General features: G+C 43.0%; 1 protein-coding gene across 2 annotated transcripts; it reads right to left on the reverse strand.

The window, feature by feature from the left end:
• Window positions 1-895: 895 nt before the first annotated feature.
• NFKBIZ (NFKB inhibitor zeta) lies at window positions 896-12,604 on the reverse strand. Of its 2 annotated transcripts, none has more exons than XM_004328768.4 (12): window positions 12,099-12,604; window positions 9,614-9,753; window positions 9,061-9,091; window positions 8,835-8,938; window positions 7,959-8,737; window positions 6,914-7,019; window positions 6,378-6,524; window positions 6,122-6,185; window positions 5,662-5,831; window positions 4,663-4,773; window positions 4,365-4,532; window positions 896-2,066 (listed from the first exon to the last, which is right to left on the reverse strand). In XM_004328768.4, exons 1-12 carry the CDS (start codon window positions 12,385-12,387, stop codon window positions 2,013-2,015), a joined length of 2,163 nt encoding a protein of 720 aa, XP_004328816.1. In that variant the 5' UTR covers window positions 12,388-12,604; the 3' UTR covers window positions 896-2,012. The 2 variants fall into 2 exon arrangements, with proteins under 2 accessions (XP_004328816.1, XP_019778325.1); XM_019922766.3 differs by lacking the exon at window positions 12,099-12,604 and adding an exon at window positions 11,252-12,053.
• Window positions 12,605-14,458: the final 1,854 nt, after the last annotated feature.

Below are 14,458 nucleotides of genomic sequence, written 5' to 3' on the forward strand. Positions count from 1 at the left end.
CCATTGTAAAGCAATTATACCCCAATAAAGATGTTTAAAAAAAAATCTAGAAACAATAAATGCTGGAGAGGATGTAAAGAAAAGGGAACACTCTTGCACTGCTGGTGGGAATGTGAATTGGTATAGCCACTATGGAGAACAGTATGGAGGTTCCTTAAAAAACTAAAAATAGAACTACCATATGACCCAGCAATCCCACTACTGGGCATATACCCTGAGAAAACCATAATTCAAAAAGAGTCATGTACCAAAATGTTCATTGCAGCTCTATTTACAAGAGCCAGGACATGGAAGCAACCTAAGTGTCCATCAACGGATGAATGGATAAAGAAGATGTGGCACATATATACAATGGAATATTACTCAGCCATAAAAGGAAATGAAATTGAGTTATTTGTAGTGACGTGGATGGACCTAGAGTCTGTCATACAGAGTGAAGTAAGTTAGAAAGAGGAAAACAAATAACGTATGCTAACACATATATATGGAATCTAAAAAAAATAAATAAATGATCATGAAGAACCTAGGGGCAAGATGGGAATAAAGACACAGACCTACTAGAGAATGGACTTGAGGATATGGGAAGGGGGAAGGGTAAGCTGTGACAAAGTGAGAGAGTGGCATGGACATATATACACTACCAAACGTAAAATAGATAGCTAGTGGGAAGCAGCCACATAGCACAGGGAGATCAGCTCAATGGTTTGTGACCATCTATAGGGGTGGGATAGGGAGGGTGGGAGGGAGACACAAGAGGGAAGAGATATGGGAACATATGTATATGTATAACTGATTCACTTTGTTATAAAGCATAAATTAACACACCATTGTAAAGCAATTATACTCCAATAAAGATGTTAAAAAATTTTTTTTAAAGAAAAGAAATAAAGAAGGGTTTTTCATGAATCAAATTTATTACAAAGAATGATGCACAATCAAAGCCAAATACATTCCTCGGGGTATGCCAGAAATAAGCAAAATAATATTATTAGAATTAAAGTTACTAAAAAATTAGGCATTTTTTTTCTGAATGGTAATATGAAACATCATGGTACGTTATCATTATTTGACAACAGAAAACCAGTAAAACATGTTTCAATATTGACTTTTTGTTGTTCTTATAAAGGTAAAACAAACATTCCAACAGAGCAAGTAAATCATAAACTCTAGAAAGTGAGTCATAAAAAGGTGTTCTCTTTAACAGCATGCAATTCCCTACAAATAATGTATCTCATCTCAAAGCATATTTACAATTCAAACAGAGCTCTGCCAGCCACTAAAGGAACAACTCTCCATCTGTTTCATCTACAGAGACGGTGATTACACAGCTCCTCTGAATGCATATGATTTTTAAAAATAGTGAAAATCCACTTGTTCTTTTCTAGTTTATTGATTTACACATTTCAAATGTGGCCATGTTAATGACCAATGTACAAATATTTGTATAAATATTTTAAAAGACAAAAATAACAATTATATACAGTTTGCAAAGATCAAACTTTAACCATGGTACCCTCCATCTAGTCCAACGACTAGAGACTTTCCAACACCAATAACTATCAGGTACTGCATCAGGCCAAACGAAGCCTCAACACTATGTCCAGATTTTTTTTTTAACTTCCAAATGCTTTCATTTTTCTTTAAAGAAAAAGTTTACAATTCACCTCCTTTTAAACTGGCAATAGCTACATAAGCAATGCCTTATGCCACAAATCAAAGCCTTCTCCTACCCAAAAGCTACTGTTAAATTGAAGTCAATTTTACCACTCAGATTAAATTCAGATGTCTAGATCCCAGATACCTGGGTATGAAATATTAAAATCTGCCAAGAGGAATTAGATATTTTTCTTCTTTTCTTTTAACATAACCCACTATATAATAGTGAACTAAATATGTTTGTTTCATAGAAACAACTTACATTTGCCAATACAGAGCAAATGGTCTATGTACAGATACATTAGGACTGCCTAACTGACAGTGAGTATTGCTGACCAGGCTCCCAGCCAATGGAGCTAATACGGTGGAGCTCTCTGCTGAATGGACTTTCCCTTCAGGATACGTCGGATCTGGAAAGGAAACCAATAGGATTTGTAAGGGTTTTTTTTTTTCTACGATCAAAGTACCACATCTCCTTCAGTTTCTTTGTAAGTAAGTATATGAAGAAATATGCAACAGTATGTGTCAAGATTTTAAGGGGACAAATAAAAATACTACAACTCCTTTTAAAGTTTACTACAGACCTGCTATAATGATTTTTGAGTACAAGAAAGTAAAGCATCTCCATTAAAAATTATCTGAGGCCGGGCTTCCCTGGTGGCGCAGTGGTTGAGAGTCCACCTGCCGATGCAGATGCAGGGGACACGGGTTCGTGCCCCGGTCCGGGAAGATCCCACATGCCGCGGAGCGGCTAGGCCCGTGAGCCATGGCCACTGAGCCTGCGCGTCCGGAGCCTGTGCTCCACAACGGAGAGGTCACAACAGTGAGAGGCCCGCGTACGGCAAAAAAATAAAAAAATAATCTGAGGTTGAAAATCTCCAAAAGTTTAACTAAGACCTATATTCTTTTCCTAATCTTTACTCCTGTTATTTGTGAGAACATTTAATATAATGCAGTAATCATGGTTATTATAATATCTCACCTACCTTGATGTCAGCCTCAACCAAGAACCGAGAGCCCACGTTACACACACAAGTAAATTATAATGCCCTTCGAGTCAAGATAGCTGTGACATCCAAGAATTAAAGCATCTGTGCATGACTATATGGATCACAGGAAACCCCCAGGCTCATTCAGAGTCTAGTAATTGATTTTATACCCCAGCCTGACAAATTTTATGATCTGTCTCTCAGCCCACAGCAGATAAGAAGCAAAAAATTAGAAGAAAGAAGACTGGAGTAGGGGATGAAATTGACAGCTGCTAGGAGACACAATGACCATGGTCTGACAATAAAAGCAAAGGAAAAGACCCTCCCTCCACACACAGAGACACAAAAAATACAAAAGCAGGAAGGAGAGTAATCCAAGAACATTTAGCAAAGAGTCAAGCAGCTCTCCATGCTCAATACTCCCTGAGAACATCACTCTATGACTGCACACCACAAACAGCAAACCAGAAGTGAACAGTGCGCTTAGGACTCTGCCATTTACTATTTAATGATGGTCCCTATGGCTGGACCCACTCTGAGGCTCAGTCTTCCCAGGTGAACCTTCACCCTGCAAAGTTTTCCTAACTATTAAGTGGTATAATATACAGGAAAACTCTACAAATCATCAAGTGATTCGTTTTAAGCTATAAAGAGCTCCACAAATATGAGTTACTATAATATTATGGTCATAGCGAGGGCTGTAAATCAAAGGCAAGGCTAAATTGCATTCCATATATTTTATTTTGTGATTATTAAAGTATGTAACAACCCACAGCCACAATCTCGTTTCCTCCAGGAAAAGAGTTTCATCAAAAATATTTTAAGTTCTTCCAAACGTACGGACACCAAGGGGGAAACTGGCAGTGGGGGGTTGGTGGTGGTGGGATGAATTAGGAGATCGGGATTGACATATATACACTAATAAGCATAAAATGGATAACTAATAAGAACCTGCTGCTTAAAAAAATAAATTAAAAATATATAAGTTCTTAAAAAGAGTCAGTTCTTGTTATCAAGAAAAGTTTAGTCATATGAAACTGTTCAATCCCCAAATATAAGATATTGGGTTGGCCAAAAAGTTCATTCAACTTTTTCATAACAGCTTACAGCGAAAACTGAACGAACTTTCTGGCCAATCCAGTAGAACCATATGATGAGAAAAGCATAATTTTATTTAAAGTATAAAATATTTCTAGGTTCTAAATTATATAAATAACCTTCCCATTTTTTATTTAGGATCAGTTAGTAGACAGAAATCATTGTTAACAGCTAATGTTTACTGAGCAGCACCCACTATGTGCCTGGGACTATTCTGAATACTCTATAAATACTGACTCATTTAATATGCACAATATTTGACGGATCATCACTTACTCACAAAACTAAGATTCTCTTTCTTTAGTGTGTGCAGGAACCTTGGTTCCTCCTCTTTCATCAACTTCCAAATGTCAAACCATTCTGACTTAGCCCAAACCCAAGTTTGTGTCTTGGAAGAAAAAGAAAGACTACCTGACTTCTGACCATTTGGGGTCCATGCATAAACCCTCAAATTTCTTACTTTTCCTTTGGAGACAAAGCAACTGACTCTAAAGGGCTACAGTGACCACTGTTGAGACACAGATGTTAATAAAGCCCACCTGGAGAGTGCCAGCTGGCCCCTGCCCCTTATGTTTCGGAACAATGCCTCAAAGTATTTCTTCTCCCTTCTGTGGCCCTCACCTGTTCTCCCACAGGGCCATCAGGAACCAAATGTACTGGCTGTTCATTCTCCAAGTTCCGAGTACTTGGGTCTGCTCCCTTCCTCATCAACAGGCGGACTGCATCCAACTGTGTCACCCGATATTGCAGGCTGGCAGCAACATGGAGGGCGGTGTTTCCATTGTAAGCCTAAAGACAAAGAGACAAAACGACACCCATCAGGAAGGGAGACTTTCATGAAAGCAGCTCAAAAGCTTGAAGAAGGTATAAAGAAGGTTATTCCAAATCTTGTGCAGTTCTTGAACACTTCTAAAAGTACCTTTGCATTCACAAAAGACAGGCAACTGGGCAGTTCCAAAAAGAGGCGAATGAGTTCCAGATTTGCTTCTTCAGCTGCCAAATGCAGGGCTGTGCGGCCACTTTTACGATCCTTGTCAAAGGCAAGAGGGGGAAAAAAATGAACATCCAGAAACCATGCCCTGGATATGCTTCTCACCCAGTCTCTCATATGTCTGGTTCACCCTTGGAGACTCACTCGGAGTGCCCCCTTCTCCACAAACCCTTACTGCAACCCAAGCTCCATGGAATCTCTCATTCCTCCTAATTCCCTTTTATCACATCTACCCTTGTATACCGGGTGGCCATAAAATATAGAAACATAGATTATGCTGTTTTATCATGTGCTGTAATATAGGAAATCATTTACTGTGTATTCGCCTATGTTTCCAGACTTGGTGGCCACCCTGTAGACTTAAAATTAGCTATATCTGTCACCATTTCTACTAGACAGTAAGCTTCCCAAGGACCCAAGTGGCTTATGATTTAGGTATTTTCCTCTAGCGCCCCTAACTCAGTACCTCAGCCTTGTACACAGCAAATACTCAGCAAATAAACCTCAAATTTAAAGATAATAAAATATTTTCCAGTTTAAAAAACAGAAGATTAAGTCCAGATCCAACAACAATGAAGAAACCCTTACAAAATGCACTACCTTTAGTATCTGTGTATAACAATGGAAGCAAAATGAAAATATCAATTTCAAGCGTTTTCTTTTCCTTTCAAATAAAGACACTCGTTTCACAGCTAAATGATCTTTTGAATAATAATCCATAGATTAAAAGCAAATCAAGAAAGCAGATGAGGTGATCTTTTAAAATCTAAGCTTAACTATCCATACATTGCTACTCCCTTAATTTAAAAAGATGGCAGAAATAAAATAAAAAGGGGGAGAAGTTTTCATCTACACTTGGGAAGAAGGTCTTCGGCTATAACCACGTCTCTCCCACATCCCATTTCCAAACTCTTCTGTGAATTTTACCTTAGCTTCCACTGCGGCTCCCATTTGAATCAGACACTTAATTGTATCAACTAGACTCTTATTCTTCAGCAAAAGCTCCTGAACTTCAGGTGAATGGGGCTGTTGATTTCTCTGGAGTTCGTGAACCACAGCATTGTGGGCCACAACTGCACAGTGTAGAGGGGTCAGGCCTAGAAAAAAGCATAAGAAAGCAGTGGTCAAGCATCCCATCAATTCTTTTAGTTGTTCTATAATTACAAACCTTGAGGGTGGCCTCTCACATGACCTACATATGGGCTCCACAAGAACTAGTAAGGTAATCTGAGTAATCCCTCCATTGGGTCTTAGTGCTAATTTTATCTATAGAATATTTTAGCTTTAATTACCTCCCTTCCTTATTGGTATTGAACTTAATACCCTTAGAATTAATGGGCCCCTCTCTCTGAATGTTTCTTCACCCAATAATGCATCAATCACTTACCATCATAGTTAGTTGACTCCAGATCCACAAACTGATTGCTCCCCGCTGCTCCCTTCTGAATTGCCTGCAGAATTTAAAAACAGACATCTATCAGCAAAAGACAAACTACACAAATATTTATCTACTAGTGTTCCAAGAAAGGAGTAAGTCAACTCAAAAGAGAGCATTGCAACAGGCAATCTACATCCAACTCCTAATATCCAAGCTGTACCCCTTTGGCCCTATGGTAATGGGAGCCTGGCTCGCTGCCTCTTACCTGAAGCACCTGGGAGTGGCCCTTCTCAGCACAAACATGCAGGGGGGTTCTTCCCCAGCAGTCAGTCGTATTCACCTGGGCCCCGAGGTTCACCAGATCCTGCACGATGAGGTGCTGATTGGCAGCCACTGCCACCTGAAAGGCACTCTGTGGACATTCAGAGGAAAAAAATATTTTTTAAAACCCATAACACTATAGTAACAAAGAATATGAACCTAAACTAAGACTGAGGGGAGAAAACCCCACATAGAGAGGATAAATCCTGTTAATAAGCAATAAGATACCGTAACACAAGGAAACTAAAATAAGCTTAGGGTGCAGCTTTATTATACCCAGTTAGTCTTTGGTCAAATAACTACAAAGTTAAAGTTAATAACTTCAAGGTTGGCAGTGACAAAGAGTCAACATCCAGAAGTTAATATTAACTAAACTCTCTTGGTCTGGAACTCTGAAATGATCTACACATAAATATGAGACCGGCCGTCATCTTGTCCCCATGACCACACTTTGCCATTTCCCTCTGTCAAGATCCTCACCTGTCCATTGTGCTCTTTAATATCCAGCATGTGAAGCGCATTCATCTTTCTTGCAAGGACATAGGAAAGTGCCCTTCTCCCCTGGGCAACAGCAATATGGAGGAACCTGGGGAAAAACAAAAGGAAAAGAAAAGAAGTGAATTATTTATTTCACTAAGTTCATCCTTTTTTTAAAAAAATTCTTCCTTTAGCCCCCTTCTTGATATGTTGGTGTACTCAAATCAAACAGTACAGAGCATAATTTGTCTTTTCTGCTATGCTGACAATACATCTGAGTTGCAACAAGATGAATTAGGTTACCAGAAAAAATAAGTACGCCAGGCACCATGCTGATTGCTTTAAATCCATTATTCTTAATGTTCATAAAAACCCACTGAGGGAGGTATTATCATTTTACATGCCCAGAAACTGAGGCATAGAGAGGTTAAACAACTTGCCCAGGGCTTCCCTGGTGGCGCAGTGGTTGAGAGTCCGCCTGCCGATGCAGATGCAGGGGACACGGGTTCGTGCCCCGGTCCGGGAAGATCCCACATGCTGCAGAGCGGCTGGGCCCGTGAGCCATGGCCGCTGAGCCTGCATGTCCAGAGCCTGTGCTCCGCAACAGGAGAGGCCACAACAGTGAGAGGCCCGTGTACCGCAAAAAACAAAAACAAATACAAAAACAAAAACAACTTGCCCAACACCACAAAGATGTCAGGACAGATCAGTATTCTATCTACAAATCAACTCACAGTTGATCATGACCAACTAACCATGATCTGATTTTGCTCTACAGACACAATCTATGCTAATCTTTCAAAACCAATTATTCAAAGACATGTACATTTTTATTAATTTAGAACAGGTAATTTGTTCAGCCAGAAAAAAAAAGAAAGGAAAACTCTCGCTTGAAATATGAGCTATCATTCTACGCCCACTAGTCATCTTGTTTAGCCAACCACTCACTCAGATCTAAGCTGGCATCCCTTAGAGAAATTCTGTGCCCACTATGTCCAGCAAGCATGGCTTACCAAATCAGCTCAATGAGATAAAGGGATATACTCACGTGTCACCATCTGCATCCTTTGAAAGAAACTGGTCTTGGGAGATATGTGCCAATTTGCTTTCTTCCTGCTCTACTTGCCACTGAAAAAATGACTTCCCTAACTGTGTGGTGTTCATTGGATTTCCGACGATGTTCGGGAAGGGCAGTGGTGTGTTTAAAGGGGCAGAGCCTGCATCATGCCTCGCCAGGGCCTCACAGGCACTGTGTGACATCATGTTGAAGTCCTGCACGTGGGCATCATTTTGCTGCTGAACGCTGGGGGCAGTCTGTGGGGGAACAGCAATATTCTCAGATTCCCTGGGACCACTTAGAAGGGATGCAAAACTTTGGTTCAGGCAGAACTGTGGTTCTTGACCATCAAAGATGTTTGGTTCATAGCTGGGGGACTGGGAAGTTCTGGAATAAGGACTGTATTCCAGAGCCGGGTTGTGGGTGTAGTGCTGTGGCGGCAGCTGCTGCACGTTCTGGTTCTGTGAAGAATACTGGTACATGGAAGCCTGATCCATCATGTGTGGGGAGCTGCTGACTTGGAAGGGTTGGTATTTCTGAGGTGGAGAGAAGACCTGCCCTCCGTGGAAGTCCTGACACTGCTCCTGGGGGGAGCTTGGAGGGACCCCAGGGCGCATCCAGCTAACTTGGACAGTGTTCAGGGAAACCAGGCTGCATTCATTCTTAATGTTGATAATGCTCTGAAGCAGATCAGCACTGCTGTCCTGTTTGGATTCATTGTGATGGACATCTTCCATGCTTTCCGCGGGTGTGGGTGTTTGAGGTGGCGTCTGGAAAGGGAGAAAAAATAAGTTGCGCACTTCCTTCCAAAATTATTCCAGGAATAATTTCCAATGAGTATTCAGAGGGAAATAGTGAGATACGTACCAAAAACTGGGTATGTAACAAAGCTGGTCTTTTGCAAGCTGGTCCATCAGATGATAAATCAGGGCCTTTCCTTTTCCCACTATATGATACTGTGTTCTTCAATTCTATACCCAAGAAAGGAATATGGAATCTGTGATAATTTTATTTCACAAATTTTTACCCATAATCACACTACACTGTTTTACCCTACAGCCCCCATGATATTATAAATAGAGGTAACTCTTACCTGTGAATTGCTCTCTGTTCACACCTTGTGTCTATAAGGAAAAAAAGTTTCCAATTTAGTGTGTGATAAATGGTTTCCTGATTAACATACATCAACAAACAGACTTATCTCTACCCCTCTTTACAGTTCACCATAAACCTTTGACATAGCTATTTTAGCAATATTTATTTTCTATGTTAATTTCCATCCTATCTTGCAACTTCCCCCATTTGCACTTTCACCTTAGTTCAACTCAGGTTAACATAAAATTAATAAGGCCACTTGAGTTTTCCCTTTCTAGTCAAAATGTTCCATTTTAACTGAACCACATTAATTTCCTTGCCCCCAACTTGCCTTCATTTATTTATTCATTAAATTTCTCTTGCACACTTAACAAGTACCTAGCAGTGGGCCAAGTGACAGCAATATAGCAGACAGCAGGACAAATATGTTCTCTGTACTATGGACTTCGTGGTCTACAAAAGACTTGCCCAACCTAGGTTAGCAGAGAGTAATAACACTGACAGGCTAACCTCCCTATCCCCCAACCCAAAACAAATAAATTACGTGCCACCTTAAAATCATCGACGGCTTGTCCGGAAGCCTTCTGTTTATGACTTCGGATGTGCAACAGGAGTTCCTTCACCGAGTTCTTCACGCGAACACCTTGAAAGGGTCCTCTCTGCTGCCTTCCAACCCCCATATGGGGCTCAACTGTTCAAGAAACAAAACAAAACAAAACATATCCCAATTAAGTGTCTTCACAGACATGAATATTAATAATCTCAAAAGCATAGCTATCCAACGTGATAAAGTTCCCAACTCACAGACCGCAAAGCCTCTTCAACTCGCTTGCCTCATACCTTTCCCCACCAGGAAGCCTAATGAATTAAAGCTCATAAAAATATTGTTTCAGGGAACCCCAGAGCCGAGAGATAAACCCAAATTAATTCTCTGTCTCTCAGCCCTATCCACCCATGAGACAGGATCACAGATTTTGCCACCCTGACTCTCATAAATCTGTAATTATTCTAGACTTTTGAAAAACCTTGGGGGAGCAAGGAATAAATGATGAATTTTTAGCTTTTCAAACCAAAGGCTTTATGTCCACATAGAAATTTTAAAGTCTATCAATTCCACTCACTTAAGAAGGTACAAAACAAACTTCTCCCAAAGATCTCAATGTACCAAAGCCTAACATTTAACAATGTCTCAGTTTATTATTTCCCTCTGTTCAGCTACGCCAAGAAAGCTACCTAAATTCACTGAGCTTAAACGCACTTCCACATATGCACACAGGATTTCCCCTCATCGACTGTTTTTGATCACATAGGCCTTCTAAGTAGAAAGGAAATAATCTCATTTCATATTTAAGCTTTAAAATACACTTTAAAATGCAGTACATGAGGGCTTCCCTGGTGGCGCAGTGGTTGAGAGTCCGCCTGCTGATGCAGGGTACACGGGTTCGTGCCCCGGTCTGGGAGGATCCCACATGCCACGGAGCAGCTGGGCCCATGAGCCATGGCCGCTGAGCCTGCGCGTCCGGAGCCTGTGCTCCGCAATGGGAGAGGCCACAACAGTGAGAGGCCCGTGTATCACACACACAAAAAAAAAAATGCAGTACATGAGTACAGCATTCTACTCTGACCACTACTATGTCACAACCTCTTGGGATGAGCTGAACACAAAGTAAACACACAAAGAGTCAGGAAATGAATAATTCAGCAACCCCATTGAGAATGGAAAAAAATAAGATGGGACAAAAAACAAGGCATAATTTTAAATATATAGATATATACACATATATATATATAATCAAATACATGAGAGAAACAACTCAATGATAGAGCAAACTAAACACTAGTTAATTTTATGTTTAAGTCTAAGAATATCTTGCCAGAATCTAACACGGCATTTCTCTGGAATGACAGTAGTTAATAACTCAGCGTCACAGGGAGAAAAATTCAGTTTCAGAAATCCCCTATGGTAAACCAAAGAACTAACAAAATAGTTTCAGCCAGATGAAGGCCAAATGTGGAGGAGAAAAAGGGTCTAAATACACACACAACTTTGGCATTTGCTACACACTTAACATACAGGGAGCATGTTATACAACCGAGTGGTTTAAATCACTTTTTTAAATAAAAATGACAAATCACATTTTAAACTAAAACACAAGCAAAAAACAGGAGTGGCCAGCCGTGGGGAATACCTGAAAGAGAACGCTCTTTAAAATCATGCTGAATAGATTTTCCAAAATTTGAGATTATCTAGACGTTCTTTGGTTCACCTACAGCGACATCCTGTTTTCCCCCAAATTATGCAACTCCGTTCATTAAGAAAAGAAGCTAACAATTCACAGCCGCAGAACGGAAACGTTACGCCTTTCTCTGCTACAGACGGTTCAACCATTCTAAAGCACACAAAACAAAAACCGAAGAAATTCTGGGCAGATTTCGGAAAATCACAGACTCTAAACAGGTTTTCAGTCCAGCTTCACCTTACATCTTAATAATATCGGTTTCTTTTCTTTATAAGGTCCTTTTACTTAAAATTTCCACAAATACGTACTTAGAAAGAAATAAATCACGACCTTCAACCCAGTACCCAAACCCTTATCGCCGGCTACAGCCTTTCACTAAAACAGCCACAAGAAAAAGGTACACCTACATCAGATCCAAAATCTCGCCATAGCATGTGAATTATACCTTAAGAAAAGTTTTTTTTAAAAAAAAGAGAAAACCCAACGTGGTCCATTCCCCCCACCCGAAGTCAGAGCTCTGTGTTTCAAGTTACCAGGTCAGCTAGAAGGCGCCCAGATTTCACAGACGGTCAAAGGGCATCGAGTGATATTCAACGCCCAGCACGGGGCAAGGCATCCAGTAGTGGCCTAATAATAACGGCCAGTGTGATTATGTACCTCCTCTAAAGCAGGCGCCGAGGCCACCTAACACCTGGCCGAGGTACTTCGCTTCTGGGCGGCCCAGACCCCCCCTCCCCGCGGGTGGGCCGCCCGCAAACAGGGGTCCTGGGGCCGCCCCGCCGGGGCCGGTGGGTACCTTGCAGCCGCTCGGCACGGGCGCCGCCTCTCGGCCGGGACTCTACCGCCCCGCAGGAGGACACGGACGAGGCAGAAGAGAAGTCGGACGAGTCGGAGCCGGGCGAGCCGGGCGCCGAGGGCCCAGACGACGAGCAGCCGGCGTCGCAGGCACCGGGGGCGGCGGCGGGTGGCGACGCGCCGTAGAAGTAGGCCAGGTTGAGTGGGCTGGTCATAAGGCGGCAGTCGCCGGCCGCGTCCAGCAACCCCTCTCCGCCGCGGCTGTCGTCCAGCAGCTTGTCCACGATCATACTCCCGGGATCGGTGCTCGGGGACCCCAGACACCTGCGCCACCGGTTCGCTGCGCGCGGCTGCCTCCCGACTGCGGCTGTGGCCGTGATGGGTTCGGGGACTTATCGGCTGGAGGACTGCGCGGGCACGGGCGTGGCCCCGGGCTGCCGGACTATTTAACCGGCCTTCGAGGCCAGGGGCGGAGAAAAGAGGCCACCGCCTTGCCAGCCTCCCCCGCGCCCGACCGGCCCATTGGCGGCGTCGGGGTAGCCTCCCGGCCCCTCCTCCGGATGCGCCCCGTTTCCAGTAAAATGTACAGGATGAGGCAATGTGCCCTCCGCCCTCGCTCCGCCCTCGCTCCGCCCTCCCGGCCCCGCCCAGACCGACCGGTTGTTTTCCTGCCCTTCACCTAGAAACCCCGAGGGAATGCGGCCTCCTGGCCCTCGGACCCCCGACCCGGCCGCCAGCCGACGGATGTCGGGGCCGGCGCAGCCTCGGCGCGCTCCCAGCCTGGCCTAGGCGCCCGGGAAGAGGGCGCGTAGCGTGGGCCTCGCCCTCATTGGGCGGCGAGGAGGCGGGAGGCGGCGGTGGGAACAGGTTGGCCTGGTTCCGTGGCGTAGGAAAGTGCTGGAAGGTGCGCGCCGCGCAGCCCTCCCGCCGCCCTGCGCCGAGCTTCTCGCCAGCCCCAGCCAAGGCGTCTCCCAGCCAAGGAGTCTCCGGGAGGTTCTTAAAGGCCCGTCTCCTCTCAGTTTAGTAAGCGTTTGCCAACGTACCTTTTGGCCAAATCCCAAACTGAAAGAGATGTTGAAGCCATTTTTTTCTGTCCTCAAATTATAATACGGGCAACAATTTTTTTTTTTTTTTGGATGCAGCCCAGGAATAAAAAGCGGTGTCCTGTAAACTTCCATACTGAAACAAATACGTCTTAGCAAAATGACAAGTATACATACATGTATGTGCCTATTTACATATATGTAATTTCTTTATGCTGCACAACTGTCCATTGTGTCGGATAAGCACAGGAATTTTGCTCTTTCCTATCTTAAATACTTTAATGGAGTCACACAATTTTTGTAGTGAAGTCCAATTACTTGCTAAAACCATGGCTAGGAGTTAGCAGGAACTAAAGATGAATGATTATGTCTGTCCTTTCAAGTACATTATAATCTTTTAAGAATGATAAGGTAAGTACACACATGCTATATTAAAAGAAACCAATTATGATTAAATATCATGAGGGATACAAAGTTCAGTGGGTGTCCTAAAAAGAACTTCTAGTGAAGGGCAAGATGAGGTCATGAGGAAAATCTTTGCAAAGAAGGTGACATCTGAGGTTGGCCCCAAAGAATGGATGAGGTTTCAATCCACAGCATTTATAGGAAGAGGGAACAACAATGAGCAAAGAATTAAAGAAAAGGTGTCAGATGAAAGCTTACAGTCCCTTCTAGGATAGTCAAGGGAAGACCATAACATTAAATGTGAAAGGTAACTTGGTGTTTTTGGGTGGAGCACCTCCAGTAACAGGCTGACACACTGGTCTTTAATAAACATTGAGTGAACATGAAAGAATTTGGGGCACGCAAAATTAATCCGGAAGCAGCTCAAAGGAGGAGAGAAACCACTGAAATGGCCCAAGAGAGAACTGACGTGACCCTGGGGCAGAGGCAGTGGGAAAGAAGAAAGTAAGCAGAAAGAAAATAGGCCTGCGCAGCATTGCTAAAGCAGAATGCTCAGGTCGCACCGGGTTGGAGGTGGGCAGCAATGAAGGGGTCCCCAACCAGGCTATGGTTTGGGGCTGGATGACCATGTGAATAGGGATGCCAACTTCAGATCACAGGGGAATCAGGGAAAGTAGACTGTTAGGGTCCCGAGAGGAAGAAATGAGGGAGGCAGGGGAGGAGGGAGACAAAGAGCTTGAATTGTTATTCAGTATTGATAGGTGGTACAAGACCCTGGTGCAGGTGCTAAAGTAAATATTTCCTTGTTTCTCACAAATGTTGTATTGCCCCAGGAACTTCTTGCTGCCTTTCCCTCCTGCCAGTTTTTGAGTTTTGGTAAATTTTTTTAAAAATAAAAAGAAAACAGCTCCCT

The sequence above is a fragment of the Tursiops truncatus genome, chromosome 4 (assembly GCF_011762595.2).
Source record: "Tursiops truncatus isolate mTurTru1 chromosome 4, mTurTru1.mat.Y, whole genome shotgun sequence".
Lineage (NCBI taxonomy): Eukaryota > Metazoa > Chordata > Mammalia > Artiodactyla > Delphinidae > Tursiops > Tursiops truncatus.

Bases quoted from the DNA above. Each gene is read 5' to 3' on its own strand.
- NFKBIZ (XM_004328768.4), bottom strand. From the start codon at position 12,387: ATGATCGTGGACAAGCTGCTGGACGACAGCCGCGGCGGAGAGGGGTTG. The intron at 6,525-6,913 runs GTGAGGATCTTG...GAATGTCCACAG, and splicing joins TTAAAGAGCACAATGGACAG to AGTGCCTTTCAGGTGGCAGT. The intron at 5,832-6,121 runs GTAAGTGATTGA...GCTTTTTTCTAG, and splicing joins GGAGTCAACTAACTATGATG to GCCTGACCCCTCTACACTGT.